Source organism: Vidua chalybeata, chromosome Z (assembly GCF_026979565.1).
Source record: "Vidua chalybeata isolate OUT-0048 chromosome Z, bVidCha1 merged haplotype, whole genome shotgun sequence".
NCBI lineage: Eukaryota > Metazoa > Chordata > Aves > Passeriformes > Viduidae > Vidua > Vidua chalybeata.
In genome coordinates this window covers 45,532,393-45,547,577 of record NC_071570.1, presented here as the reverse complement: position 1 = coordinate 45,547,577, position 15,185 = coordinate 45,532,393, and the positions used below count along the sequence as shown (strand labels likewise).

At 45.0% G+C, this 15,185-nt stretch overlaps 1 protein-coding gene across 1 annotated transcript; it reads left to right on the top strand.

Moving 5' to 3' along the window:
- The first annotated feature begins 973 nt into the window (after positions 1-973).
- On the top strand, positions 974-6,382 carry TMEM271 (transmembrane protein 271). Its single transcript, XM_053932713.1, has 2 exons — positions 974-3,051; positions 5,534-6,382. Exon 1 carries the CDS (start codon positions 985-987, stop codon positions 2,056-2,058), a length of 1,074 nt encoding a protein of 357 aa, XP_053788688.1. The 5' UTR covers positions 974-984; the 3' UTR covers positions 2,059-3,051; positions 5,534-6,382.
- Positions 6,383-15,185: the final 8,803 nt, after the last annotated feature.

Here is a 15,185-nt window from a genome sequence, read left to right as displayed (position 1 = left end):
AGGTTCCAGCCTCTCCTTCACAAGGCTACTGCAGGTCCTCCCGGAGGAGTCGCCGGGCCACCATCTACCGGGGCGACTTTTGGCACCACCCCCAAACTGGCTTCCACCCCGGGCGCTGCAGGCGCTCCCGGACGGGGCGTCCCGAGGGTGCTGCCGTGGCCATTCGTCCCTCGAGCCCCGCCGCCCACGGGGTGCAATCCCACAGGATTTCGTGCCGGCGGTGCACGAAATAAAGAGGGCTTATGGGGACCGCCGCTCCCGCCGGCACGGAGGACTTGCGCCGGGCACGCGGCCTGGGGGCCTTGGTCCACTCTCTCGCTGCATCAGAGCCGCCGACAGACCGCAACGCGGTCATAGCGATGCACGGTGGCTCGCCAGCCTCCTGATGAGCGCAAGAGCTAAGAAATAAATAAATAAAATTAAGAGAGGGAGAGAAGGCAGGAACACGGAGACTAGCAGCAGCCCTCGGCAACGGAACCCGCGGGGGTGTTCAAACCCCCGCCAGCCCCTGCCCGAGCCGCGGTGCGGAGCCGGCCGGAGGGCGACGTGCGGGCCCCCGCGCCACGCGGGTGGGAGGGCGGGCTGTGTTGCTCCGCCACCCCCGGCCTCACCGGGGATCGCACTCTCCCCCTGCCACCCGCGATGGCCCGGTGGGCCGCCCCCTCCGTCCCCCCGCCCGCCGCGGCTTCCATCCATAATTAATCGCCCCCCCCGCAGCCGCCGCGATAAGAGAGGGCGGGCGGGGACGAGGAGGCGGCGGCGACCGGGAGGCGGTGGGGGGAGCGTTGCGCGCTCGCCGCGCCCGGCTCACTGCGGCCGGTAGCTGCCTGCCGTGCAGAGCGGAGCGCAGCCGCCCCGTCGGGGAGCGCCGCGCTCGCATGGCCGCGCCGCGCCGCGCCGCCGCCGCCGCCGCGGGGCCGGGGGGGTCCGCGGGAGGAGGATGAGGCGGACGGCGGGGCGGCGGCGGCGGCGGCGGCGCGGAGGATGAAGTGGAGCGTGCGGGGAGCCTGCGCCGCGCTCTCCAGTTGCCTCCTGCTCGCCTGCGCCCTCAGCGCCGCCGCCGTGGGCCTCAAGTGCTTCTCGCTGGGCTCCGAGCTCAAGGGCGAGCCCTTCCGCCTGGGCACCGCCGCCGGCGCCTTCTACTCGGGACTGCTGCTGGCCGCCGGCCTCTCGCTGCTCGCCGCTGCGCTGCTCTGCTGTCGCCCGCCCGACGAGGCGCCCGTGGCTCCGGCACCGGCCTCTGCTTTGGCCCCGGCCGGGGACCCGGGCCTGGCGAGCGGCGGCCCCGGCGGGGCGGAGGCGGCGGCCGCACCGTCGGGGCCAGTGGAGAAGGCGTCGCCCGGGGGGCGGCAGAACTTCCTGCTTCTGGGGGTGCTTGTGTTCATGCTAGGCGTGCTGAGCGCCTTCGCCGGCGCCGTCATCGACGGCGACACTGTGTCGTTAGTGGAGAGGAAGTACTCGCACTATTGCCTGCTGCAGCCCGGCGGCGCGACCCGCCCGCGGAGCGGACCCGCGGCCCCTGACGGCACCGCCGCGGCGGTCCGCTGCCAGAAGCTGCGGGACTACCAGCAAGGCTTGGTACTCTCCACCGTTTTCAACGCGCTGGAGTGCCTCCTGGGCCTGCTTAACCTGCTTCTTGTCAAGAACTACAAGGCCGCGCAGCAGCGCGGACGGAGGCGGCGGCGGCGGCGAGCGGCCCCGGCGGCGGCGGCGGCGGCGGCGGGCGGGCGGCGGCGGCGGCGGAGGGGCGGCGGCGGTGGGCGGCGGGTGCCGCGCCACAGCCAGGGCTCCCTCTTCTCCGGAGGCGAGCCCGAGCTCAGCCCCGGGGATTGCCCCTTTCGGGCCGTGTCCTACATCAACGTGGGCGTCTTCCACGTCTTCGACGAGGCCGGCGTGGAAGTGCACTGTGGTGGACATCCCTCCGTCGAGCTGCCCGGCTACTCGCCCATGGACCCCGAGCTCAGCGCCTCCTATCCCTATTGCTACCCTCTGCCCAGTGAACAGCCACCTGCCTACGAGGAGATCTATCCTGGGGAGCCCAGCGCTCACGGCACTTAGCGTCGACCGCCGCCGGGACGCCCGGCTCCCCGCCCGGCCCCCGGATCGCCGTGACAGCCAGGAGCGGGCCCGCCAGCGCTTCGCAGCCGCGGGGCTCGGGGACACTTCTTGCACCACTGACGGGATGGTCCCGCCGTCGCGGGCGCAGCGGGACACGGGCGGTGTGCCGCCGTGCCTCTGGCTCTGCGGAAGCTTCTCCTCCCTCCCTTCCTGCTCTCCTCTTCCTTCCCCCCCTTCCCTCCCCCACACCGACCCTTCGTCCGCCGGAGGCTGAATTTTCCGAAGGCTGCGCAAGAAACTCCTAAGGGTTGGTTCCTCCCGTCGCCTCTCCTCTGTAGCCAAGTTTAGTTCCCTTCAAGTGATTCATCAGTCTCCAGCTTTAGCAGTCCAGAGTTACCCATTTATGATAACCAGCCAGTGTAAGGAAAAGGTGTCATGAAGCTTCTTTACCTCTCAAAAGAGCTAAATTTCTAAACAACGCAGAGACATTTGTGTCACGTTTACTAGAGGTGTATTGGGGATCTTTAACGTTTACACTACTCCTTGGGAGAATTGAGTTCTGTTTTAAGATTTAGTGAGTTAAAACATTTGTTTGTCTTGTAAGATGCACATTGAGAAAAACCTGCACTTTGAAAAAGAAACAGGAAAAAAATCAACAACGTTTTTGTACACTGACGTGCCTGCTTTTGTTGATAACTTCTTACTGTAAAGGCTTTCAGAAGTCTATAGTGAAAATGTTTGGTAAATTCACTGCAGTTTAAAATTGATGATTAATTCCTTTACTAAAATAACTGAGATGTTGCTAGGATATGGCAGTTAAAAAGGAAGTCCAAATGTAGTACACATTCCTTTTTGTAAACAGGTTCAGTGTTTTTAACGCAAGGCAAGATTTCTTTTTGTTTTGCACAGGTGAAGGGCATAATTCTATTTTGTACAACTACATGGTTTACCTTGTAAAGAGTTCCATTTTACCTGTTACAATTCATCAATCTGGTAAGCTTGAATATTAAAAGTTTTATTTGAAAAATATATATATTGTAAACAGCCTTAACTGGTGCAGTAGTCACAGTTTTAAAGGATAAATAAATATATATATATATATATATATACATACACACACATATATATACATATATATATATAAAAACCATCCTGGAAGATATGTTCCAAATGTGTTTTCAAACAGTATTTATACTCCTATTTTAAAGCAAGGATTTTGTTTTGTTTGTTTGCTTTGTTTGCTTATTTAAAGAAAGGCCAGTCTGATTTCTGAAAAGGGGGAGGGAGGATGTGATGGGATCATATGCTGTTAACTCTTCATGTACTGTGAGGTATTAAAAAGGGTTTCTGCAAAGAGAAGAAATGCTAAATTCTCCTTTTGGATTCTACTGTGGAATGCCAGTACCAGATAGTATTAAAAAAGTGCTAATTAAAGAGAATCAGATGCGACATATTTTATTACATCATTTGAGAACAAAGGCTTGATTTCATGTTGCACGAAGAACCAAATAGCAACTCTTCTGTTTGCATTTGGTTCAATACCCCCTCCTCCAGTTAAGGTATATTGAAATGAAGTATTACAAAATAACCTTTTTGTTAATCCTGTGTTTGGAGCCTGCTGCATAATGCCAGTGTGTCAGCTACCCAGGGGCTGGGGGGGTGGGGGGAAGGTGGAAGAGGAGAGGAGACAGAGTGGAGAGAGAATTAAGAGTATGCAAAGTTACAGTCTATTTCTGTGGTTAATGGAAAATTATTTTGAACTTTTTAGCTGCAGAGGGGCTGACGTAATTTGCAGCCTTAGAACTGGAGAGAGAGAGATTTGATTCTAAAATATTCAAGTATTTCTGCACTGTTGCTTTCTAAAATGTTTTGACTTGCACACTGTATAATCTAAAATGCAGAATGCCTGAAAAGTCTTAAAGTTGCAAATTGATGTCTGTGAAGCTCACATTTAAAGTTCTAATCTAGAGAAGAGAGTGAAAAGCAGCAGTTGCCAATTTGTCAAGTAGTTCTAAATAGCAGAAATTTAAAATAGAGCTCCTTTGGGCCAGCAGATTTCCTGGTGTGGAATGCCAGTCTAAAACATATGCCCTAGCTAGGTCCCATTTTAGTACTGAAGATTGGTTTTATGCTGCCTCTCTGCAGATGCACCTTCTTAACCCCTTATGGGAAAGTGAGAAGTCCAGTAATTTTTGCCTGTAATGTTGATATAGGCACAAGACCAATTCCATAGCATACCTTATTGCTCATACAAACGAGATTTTGCAAAATGAGTAACAAAAGCAGGGAAACTAAATTCTTATGTAGGTCTCCAACTGAATGAGTTGGAGATATAGTACCTGATACTGAATTAAATGGGAACTGCTAGACTGCAGAGTGATTTTGAAAAACAGACAAACCAGCTAGGTGCCTAAATACAGATGCGTAATAATAGTTGTTGGTTTTTTAAAAATTGGCTACATACATTGTAGTTCATGGAAGTTGTATCCTAGTTTTACTTAAGGAATTGGTTTTTTTGTCATAAAAAGACAGCATTTAGGAATTATGAACTAGACAATTCTGAAACTCCAGATGTTCCAAAGATCAGTGCTCAGGGAAATAAATGGAAAGTCAAGAAAGCTACCTATTATACTCAATTGTTTAAATGTAAACAATTTTAGACTATGGATTTTTAAGATTGTTAAAGTCATAACTTTTTTTTGTATGCATGTGTGTGTACATGCCTGTGTAAGTGTGTTTGTGTTTTATTTAAGTATTTTCAGGATGCCATTGAATTAGAATATTTATTTGCAGCTCTGTTTTAGTTCCCAAATTTCTACTTTTCTTCATTTGGGCTTTTATCTCTGGAGTAGTTTAATTTAGTGGTGGACAGATTGCCAGAATAATATCCAAGTCAGACTCCCACGGAAGCCAGTAGGCATTGTTTCATTGACTTCAGTGGATGGGCACAAATGATATGTAACACCTACTCTAAATAATCTTCAAAGTAATCTCGATCTTCTGGCATGACAGGATGCAGCATATTATTTCTCAGTTATTTGTGATTTCTATGGATAGCTGTATTAAGGGAGGTCACCTATGGTGTTATACATATGTTTTTAAAAGCGGGAAAAGAAATCGGCAGGCAAATTGACCAAACAAGTCATGTTTTATTAAAGATGGTGTATCAGTGTTTCAGGTATCTGGTGACTAACTTTTCTGACAAAACGTGAAACACCACACAAATTTATTTCTCAGTGAGAAGAAACTTATAAATACAGGATATGAGATGAAGCTTCACAGGCATGATTGCAGTATTGTGAAGCTGTTTTTAGTAAGCCTGAGTCATCATTCTATCTTCTTGAGCAATAATGTTAGAGTGTATAAACTATACTGTGCCAAAATTGAAAATAGGCTGGTGTGGGAAGCAGTGGAGCTTAGGTTAATTACCTGAGAGGACTCATACTGTCCCTTTATTTCCCATTCTCCATCACAGGATTGTCAAGGCGAATGTGAACCTGATCAATTCCTGTCACCGAAGGGTGATAACTGCAAGGCTCCTGCCTTAAGTGGCAAAACCAGGGAGAAGGGAGGAGAAACATGTATGTGCTATCAAATCTCCATTTTGCCTTCCTGAAGTAATGACAAGACTTCTTTTTACCTTATGGCTTCTTGTTTTAATTTGCTTCCAGCTTTATTCACATCTGTTCAAAGGAAAGGAAGAATAGGCTCAATAGTACTCTTTTGGTCACAGTGAAGTATTGATTTAGTAGCAAACTGCTCTCAGCTTTTGTGTTCCTTCTGCAGGTAATAGTGGCTAGTCAAGGTGGGAAATCAAGTCTGCTGTGTTTGATGAGACAGGAGTTGCCTTCATGTGGAAAAAATTTATTCCCACCAGCCTATTAGCAATTCACATGAATTATTTTCACACTCCAACATCCTTGCTTAAATCTTACTTATACTTTGCATTGTAATTGACAGACTGAATATACATTAATCTAAAAACAGGAAAAAATATTTTAGAGGGAAATTGTATTAAAGTAGTACAGATTTTACTCAAAGTTTGATTTCACTGTAGGACTTCTTTGGTTCACCAAAAAGTGTTATGGAGGCTGGTATAACTTCAATATATTTCAGACATACTGTTTAGTAATCAGAAAAGGTTTCTGAATGTTCACAGGAGAATGGCAATCTGTTTCTGCTTTTGGATATAGTACATATGAAAACCTTTTCTTCATTTTGCCATTTAATCCAAGATTGATCCTCAAGAAAATGTCAGTAATTGATCTTGTAACTTTAAGATCAATAAAATAAGTTTTAAAGCACAGCATATCCTATAAGAAAAGCCTAATGCTCTTCATTTCATATTCTTTATTGTCTTAGGTGGATGTCTAATAGTAATAATAACTGAAACTAGTATTTAATTACCATTTTCATTACAAAAACTTGGTTTTCAGATACTTAAAACTGGTACAAGAGGAACCATGGTATAAAATTCCAGGTTTTACCATGAAGTTGAGTCTGTTTCCATAAGTCAGGTATTTCTCAGTTACAAGATGTTCAGATATTTTAGATAAATTCTGCTGGTAAAAATGTGTTCATTTTGTATGATGGCACTCTATATAGGTGTTAGAGTTACCTCTCCTTAATACAGGCACCTATTTCCAATTAAAATGCATAAGGGTAGGACTCACATTTGTCATGATCACTGTCCAGTTTTTAAATTTCTTAATTATTTCTCAGTAGTTAACGGCATGGGGCTAGGGCTGGTGTATGTTCCAGAATCAGCTGCAGCTCATCTAATAACAGTTTGGCAGATAACAGATGGACTTCAGGAAATCCACAGGCTAATGGAGTGCTGAGGGAAAATCTTCAATCACCTGTTGCAACGATTCAGCATACAGTGTTTCCCACACCAAAGGAGGCACTGCCTAAACAAAATAACTAGAAGAAATCTGAATTTTAATTTTAGTATATTGTGTTCTCATTCTTGCACTACCAGTTCTGAAGTTCTTCCCTTGCATAGCTTTTGAGGAGTGAAATCCTTCTAAAAATATGATTTGAGTAACTGCCTCGCTTTCTATTGGCCAGGTGTGCTATGTACTTTCTAGCCAATGTTGAGGCACCATGGGGAAGTTCAGTTGAAGTTTATGGCTATGTTTCCCTGATGTCAGCCTAGATAGTCTGTAATTGAAGACCAATTCATCTAAGAAGCCATAAGACTCTCTTAGGTGTATCTCCTTTACAGATGAAAGTCCTGCTGTCCTGTTTCATTCATTTTTCAGACCCAAACACCTTAAACTTCAGTGAATTTGCCTTGAGGCAGGAGTGGAGATGACATTACAGTTTGCCACTACTTTGATTTTAGAATTTTAGATATCTGGAAGACCTCCTTAGGCTTTGTGGAAAGAAACACTTCTAGTGAAAAACATATACTGACTCATCACCAGAAAAGTCAAGTGTAGATGTATTCCCATAGCAATACAACTTAGCAGAAGTTACCAGGGTTTCACTTATGGACTACTTCTGGCACGGGTCTGTCTGATGGGGAAATTCATTTAATGGTCTTTGCAAATTAATAATTTGTTTCACTTCATCAGGTAGGATTTAAACACCTACTAAATACCTCAAGCATCCTTACCAGTTTGTCTCCTCTGTGGCCATTGTTAGTAGAGGATAAAGTGAAGTGTGGGAAGAGAGAAAGCTTATCATGATCCTCTTAATGGGTTCAGAGGACTAAATGTTCCAAAGCATTCATTGGTTTTATATAAAGATTTGAGAATGGAAGAATACCTATAATATCTAAAAGGATTATTTTCCAGGGTTTATATATTTGGAAATCTAATACTTAGGTTTAGAGAAGGTTCTTTCAGAATTTGCTTTTTCTCCCAGGTTCTACATTTTAAATGAAAGCTCATCTCACAAAAATACTCAGAGAAATCTCCAGGCATTTAAATTATTAAATTTAGGGAGATTAAGTAGAGCTGTTCTACAAATTACTGAGTGCCACCAATTCCTGTAGAGGTCATATAAGGAATTTGTCACATGGTGGGGATAAGGCCTTACTTGCCAACATTAAAATTCTGGCATTTCATCACAAATGAAGGAGGCAACAGCACAAATTTGTGCTACAAAAAAGGAAGTTACAGGCAATCAGACAGTCATGGGTTTTGGATTAAGTATGTACAGTCTCAAGGTCTATGCAACTGCCATCCATTCATTATTAAAATGTGTGCCCGCACACAGGATTGTCAATGGTGGATCTGAGTAGAGGCTGATCTTGCTACATCTAGGTCCAATGGCTCCTAGAAACATGGAAAAGTCCTACCAAAAGAAACTCATATTTCACTAGAAAGGAAAGAGCCACTGAGACATTTCTATTTCCTTGCATTTTGGAATCTTTACCATTTCCTGAATGACACAGAAGCTACTGGTATATGCAGATTGTCTAAATTAGACTTCTAGGAAGATAGGAAATGGAAATGTAAGTGTTGAAAACTACTTAATCTGTAGTAAAACCTTTTGATGTGTAATCAAAAGTTATGTTAATTCCAGTAGCATTTCCTCCTGACCTGGGCACTCAAAATTACTAGAATTGAAAAAATTGCTACCACCAAAATAAGACTGAAAGATTGAAAAAAAATTAATATTCTGCTTTCTGATTCATCTTTTGCTCTAAATCAAAAAGAAATTCTGATACAGCTCTTTGTGAAACTGTTGCTAAGAAATATGGTTTGTTATTCTGAATGGAACATAAGGGTGCTTCTCTCAACAAACTGGGAGATGATAGCTGCACAGAAATACATTTGGCTACTACAGAGACTTCCTTATCAATGAAGTCCCTGGAGAGCTAAAAATATATTGAAAGGCACCATCATCATCCAGGTTTACCTGGACCATTGTTAACTGCATTGAGCTTCATGTTCCCCTAAGCAATGGAGCTTGTCTTGTCAGTGGGAACAAGCATCTGTCTCTTGTGATGCACTAATCCAGGACCTGGATACATGCAGGGAGCTTCTGGCCCCTGAGAGTCAGAGTGCTGTGGCATCGTGCTGTGCGTGTGTCGAGAGTGGGTGAGGTGCGCAGCCCAGGTGAAATGCTGTTCTGTTTTAGAACAATGAAGAAAGCAGATTGCTGTCACAGTGCCAAGTTCCAGACTTGTTATGCAGTGGTCCTGGGGTGCAGCCAGAGCTTGGCTGCATTTGGGAAGCTGCTTCTGGGTAATTTCTGCTAAAGCAAGTTGTTAAAGACAAGTGGAATGGGAAAAGAAATAAATGTCTTTGTTGCTACCCTCTCCCTCCCCCTCCAAAAACAGTAAGTGATCCAATTGCAGACCTTCACAACAGGGGTGTTAAGTTGTGTCTTGGCTTCAATATTTATCCTCTGCTTCCTCGAGCAACTTCTCCAAAGGACCAGCCAAGTCAACACTGTCTGTTGTCTCTTTGCTTATGGGGAGAGCCTGCTAATGGTGTACTGAATTACTCAATCAGCTGGTGGGGCAATAAATAGAAATGAGCAACAAATTATACTTGGCACATTACAAGAGCGATGAGCTGCTCTGGGCTGTCCTTGAAGGGCTGTGGCAATTCTTATCTGCTTAAGGTCTGCAAGATCTAGAGGTCCAAGAATGAGGATCCCTGTTGGAAGTTTTCCTGGATGAATTTATCTCAGAAGTGAAAAAGCAACTGTTCCTGTGTTTCAGTAAATGCATCTTGGCATCCAAGCATGAAAAGGAAAAAAGTATAAACAGTGAAGAAGCGTTGATTCATTCAGGGTTCATTAATTTTTCATCAAGGGCAAAAAAACCAAACATTAGTGTTAACATCTCAGATTCAGAGAACTGCTTCATTGTAAGGGATTTTGAAGCTGACTGATAAGGAAGCAGCAGAAAGTACATCAAAAGAAAACTGATATTTCACAATGCTACTGTCAGACCATTCATAATGTTAGCAAAGGCTAACAAGACCATGAATTTCCTCTTCCCTTATACACGCAGCTAGAAATACAGCAAGTCTCTAGATGGTATTCAAAACCTTCTATACATGACTAGACTAGACTTGTGGTCCAGTACTTTCTGTGTTCATGTTGGGACTTTTCAGTGGTGTGTGTCTGTGTGTCTGTGTGGGTTTGTGTGTGTGTGAAAAATGTGTACACTGGCTGTGGACAGATGGCCATCTTCATCTTCCCTACTGCCACTGCAGAGCCAAGCTCATTCATTCTGTTCAACACTGCAGCAGAACATCAGAGCACCCCCACTTAGGCACTAAATCTCAGCAGAAGTGCAGGCACTGCCAGCATCGTGGAGCCACACCTGACTTTTCTCCCATCACACTCCATGGGGGTTCCCAGTAGAACCTGCAGGTCTGTGGGCAGAAAGATTCCACCATAGATTTTCTCAGGAAAAAAAAAAAAAAAAAAAAAAAAAGCCAGCAGGGTACTGTTCAGATCTTCAGCTTCTCAATTTATACTGCAGGCCCCTGATATCCTCAGCAGCAGAGACCCTCAGTGCACCCAAGGGTGCAGCACACTAGACTTTTGTCAGGTGCCAAAATAAATGCCTTTCTTTCCTGGAGGAGGAATCACTGCCACAATATGCGGAAGAGAAGCCAAAGCACTCATCTCCCTAACTTACAGAGTTATGTAGTTTGAGATAGAGAGGGCCAGGGTGCTGTCCTCTGATCTCCAGCCCCTATAGCTTATCACCTGATGCACATTGATACATGGGGAAGCAGAGGGAACAGAATGACAATCACATTTAACCACTTAAATTAAATACTGATGGACCAGCCAAGGGGTAGATACGGAGTTAAAGCACACAGAGGCAACCTAATCCTCCTCCTGCTCTCTCCTGGGCACATACCTAGAGAACTTCAATAGGGAGAGATTTTGTGAGGGGAAGTTTCAATTGCATCAAGTGGAAAGAAAACCCCGGTTTACAATGGAAATGTTGCCCCCCCAAAATGGTCACCTTGTTACAGCAATATAGAAACACAAAAGAAATTCCCAGGAAAGGCAATGTAAATGGAGACATCCAGCTAAAACCCACGTAAACGGAGTAGAAGCTGATCTCTTAAAATTCCACACCTCTTCTTTCTTTTGGAACAGTCACATCATTTTGTTCTTTGCATTTTCAGCTCGAGCTCTCGGGAAAGATAGAAGCTGGTAGGAGACAGACACTGATAAAGGCTGTACTGGCAAAGTGTCAGGTAAAGGGAAACCATTTTTACATTTCTGCTCTGACAAAAGAGGACAATATAGTCTAGACTGAAAGCTTAGATGGCAGAAGCAGCAGTGATTAATTGCTCTAATTAGGGCTCCAAACAGGAAAGAGTGAGTTTCCTGAGCTGTTGCATGCTAAATTTCCTCGTTCCTATGAATAACTGTATTGCTCAGAGGAGATGGGCATCAGAGTGCATCATCAGAACATTTACCCACTTCAACCTAGAAATGCCACTACAGCCTCAACACAAATAACTAATGCAAAGAGACAACAGGCCATTTTGGCACCTGGGAGGCAGCGTAACAGTCCAGCTCCTCTGCTTCCCTAAAGAGATCATGAGTCAGAGAATCACAGAATCATGGAATGGTCTGGGTTGGAAGGGACCTTAAAGACCAACTACTTCCAACACCCCTGCCATGGACAGGGAGACTTTTCACTAGAGCAAGATGCTCAGAGCTCCATCCATCCTGGCCTTGAACGCTTTGACGCTTCTGGCAGCCACAGCTTCTCTGTTTCAGTGCCTCACCACCCTTACAGTAAAGAATTTTTTCCTTATATCTAATCAAAACTTACTCTTTTTCAGTTAGAAGTAATTTCTCCTTGCATGTCACTACATGTTCTTGGAAACATTTCTTCCCTTCTTTCTTGTAGGCTCCCTTCAGTTACTGAAAGGCCAAATTAGATCACCCTGAAGCTCCCTCTTCTCCAGGCTGAAAAATCCCAATTCTCTCAGCCTTTCCTCATAGGAGAAATGCTTCATTCCTCTGATCATCTTGGTGACCTTCTCTGCACTTGTGCCAACAGGTCAATATCCTTTCTGCGCTGGATGAAAGTTCATGTATTCTGTACCCAGAGCTGGATGCAGTGTTCATGTACTAAAATGCATGCATGAAAATGGGTGAGCTCCTAGTCTACCACACCACCATGTGCTGGTTTTAGTGAACTACGAATTTCTGCTGGCCACCAAAGAATTAAAAGGAGATTTTTCTGTAACAGGGCTGGTATCTTAATCCTTTTGTGTTCTTTACTGATGTTTATACCCTTCCACCACCACCTGCCTTTTACCCACCAGTGAATAAATGTCAGGTCCTGATTCTGACCACTTGTGGTAGATAGGGACAGGCGAACGGAAGATTTCGGAATGTAACGGAAAGCAAAACCCTCTCCCCCTCATCCTGCGATATGTAACCAATCACCCCTGAGACATGTAGCACCTCCTAACACCAGTAGTCCTCCACTCCCTACTAACCCTAGCCGGGCCCACCGTCCCCCTTTTGACGTAGTAGGGCCCCTTGACTATTTAACCACACGAGATAAAGTAATAAACGCCATTTTGACCATCCACCACATTAGTGTCTGTGCATGTTAGAGTGGCCCGAGTGACCCGGGCAAGGCCGGGTTACCGTGAAACCAAGTCGCCTGCCTTCTCAGCAAAAAGCAACACCACTTTGATGTGGACAAATGGAAATAAAATCACTACAATCAGTAGAATTACACAAAAAAAAAAACTACCTTATATCACTAGAAGGAGAAGAGATCACATTAAGTGTTGACTGTCAGCTTTGCAAAATGAAAAATGCATTATGGGAAATTCTGAGTACGTTTCTTAAAAAAAAAAAAAAAAAAAAAGCTGTAAAGCGTTTAGCAAAAAAAAATCCCACAACATTCTTGTTGGAATATATCCTACATGGCCTGAGAATCAGCCAACTTTAGCAACACTCTTCTGTCATATGCAGGAAAAAGCTTTTGCTTCAGCTGAGTCCAGCTGCTTCTTATTGACAATCAGATGTACTGGCACAGAGAGCATCTAATCTGGATTGTGGCCATCTACAAGTAGCTAGAAGCACACAGATAATAATGGTTCATCATTGCACACTGATTTATATGAGGCAGGCAGCAACATGCATATGTCCATTATTTTTCTTTCAGTCTTTGTTTGAACTCCTCACTTGCCTGACTAATAAAACACAATGATAGAGGCCACCAGGAAAGGAGGAGCTTAGCATAGGTGCATGCCAGCAGCACTTCACATTCACTAAGTACAGGGTTCCTTTCACTGTCTGTGCCTGTCAGAGGAGTTTCTACAGTGCTGCATCACTAGAGAGGCTGCCATCAGGTCTGCAGAGGATTGCAGGCTGGTCTGAGAAATGTGCCTACTGGTAAAGCAAAGCAGAGCAGAAATATGCAAAGCAAGCCTCACTGCTGATTGTACCCTCTCATTTGTATGCTCAGCACTCTTCCAGTAATGAATCATCAGCCCAAGTTCTGCTCAGCTCATCATGGCTAGAAATACTGCAATAGCAACAAACTGGGTGGGGGGGACACAGATTCATCTCCAAGTGACCAAGCAGGGAAGATAGTGGATGGCTATGAAGCTGGCAAAATTATACCTTGCTGATGTTGAAAGTGTCATAATATACAGATATCCATGGCAGAGTTGAACAGACAAAGAGATATGCCATGACAAGGTGCATCAGTGGTGAATCAAATGTTATTCCCCTCTAGTCAGAGTACTCTAGAGTACAGCAAAATTACACAGCTATGTCCATGTCTCCTTTAGTGAGGAAAACTTTTCATGTCAAGGCAGGGGGAAGCAATGTAAGCCATGGGAAAAGAACACTCCATCCCTTTCCAATAATCCAAACAATCTAGGGAAAACCCACAATGTTTTAGACAAAATGCTTCATACATTCCCAACCAGAAAGGCACACTCTGTTCCAGGTGTCTGCAGCACTTACATAGTGCCTGGAAATTGCACCCTGGCAAGCAACAGAAGGGAACTACCAGTCCCATGGACACCTGAGATCAACTATGAACTTTTTCCTAGTGATCCCATCTCTAGAAAAAGATACACCTGTGCCTGCCAAGAACAAAGCTTACAAGTGGAGATAACAGAGCAACACAATAGGGGTTTTTACAAAATTTTATGATGAGAGAGTGAGGGAGTTTTTTGTTAACAGCTCAGTTTTGGTTACAGAGATTTATGCATCAGCTTAGCCAAGTGGAACAAAGCAGAGGGCTAGAAGAACTGGAGGGACACACCAACTTCCTTCCTCATGGGTTGATCATGTGGTTCCTTAGACAATGTATGCTCCTTTTCCTCTGTCTCAGTTCCAGAAATTGCTGCCTTTGCCATTTTTGCTGCCTGGCAGTGTTGTGGAAGGAGGTAGCAGCTCTCCATACCATTACAACCAGGACAGATAGGGCCAACAGGCCAATAGCCCTGAACAAACACATTAGCTCCAAGAATTAAGACACTTCCTTTTTCTGCTATATTGTTGATAGGGAGCTCCTGAGGTTCCCCTGCATACCATGCAAGAGATAATAAAATGTTGTCATCTGTCTGAACTGAACAGTAACTGCTACCAATAGTTTCTCTTGTTTTTCTCTCCTTTTTTTTTTGTTTGTTTGTTTGTTTGTTTGTTTGTTTTACCCATCATTTGTCCCCAAAATCCAGGGATTGCCTAGGGTTGGTTTGGCATAGGCAAGAAAGCAATAAAATAATGTACATTCAGCCTTGCTTATTGTGCAGACACTGAAGCAATGCTGAGCCAACACTGAAGCTGCTGTGCATGTCAGTACCTTTGTCTGAACCTGCTGGGAGAGGCAGAGATATGTTCAAGGCTGTGACCTAATGCTTATGTTGAGCCCAGGTCCTCATTACATAACACAGCAGCACTTCTAAGGTGCATCCACAGCATATCCTTGCCTCTTAGTCACTCTCCTTGATTGCCTGAGGTATCTGCTTATGTGCACCTCAAAATGCATGTAGCAAATTAGATTCTGAGTTGAAGCCAAAGAAATAAATACCTTCTTGTAAACCACTGTGACCCACCCATATGCTGCCTGTGAGGATGCAGACTGGGGAACAGCATGTCTGAAGCAGAAGAAGAAATGTCAGATTGGCTGGAATCATGAAGTAAAGCCA

Bases quoted from the DNA above. Each gene is read 5' to 3' on its own strand.
- TMEM271 (XM_053932713.1), top strand. From the start codon at position 985: ATGAAGTGGAGCGTGCGGGGAGCCTGCGCCGCGCTCTCCAGTTGCCTC.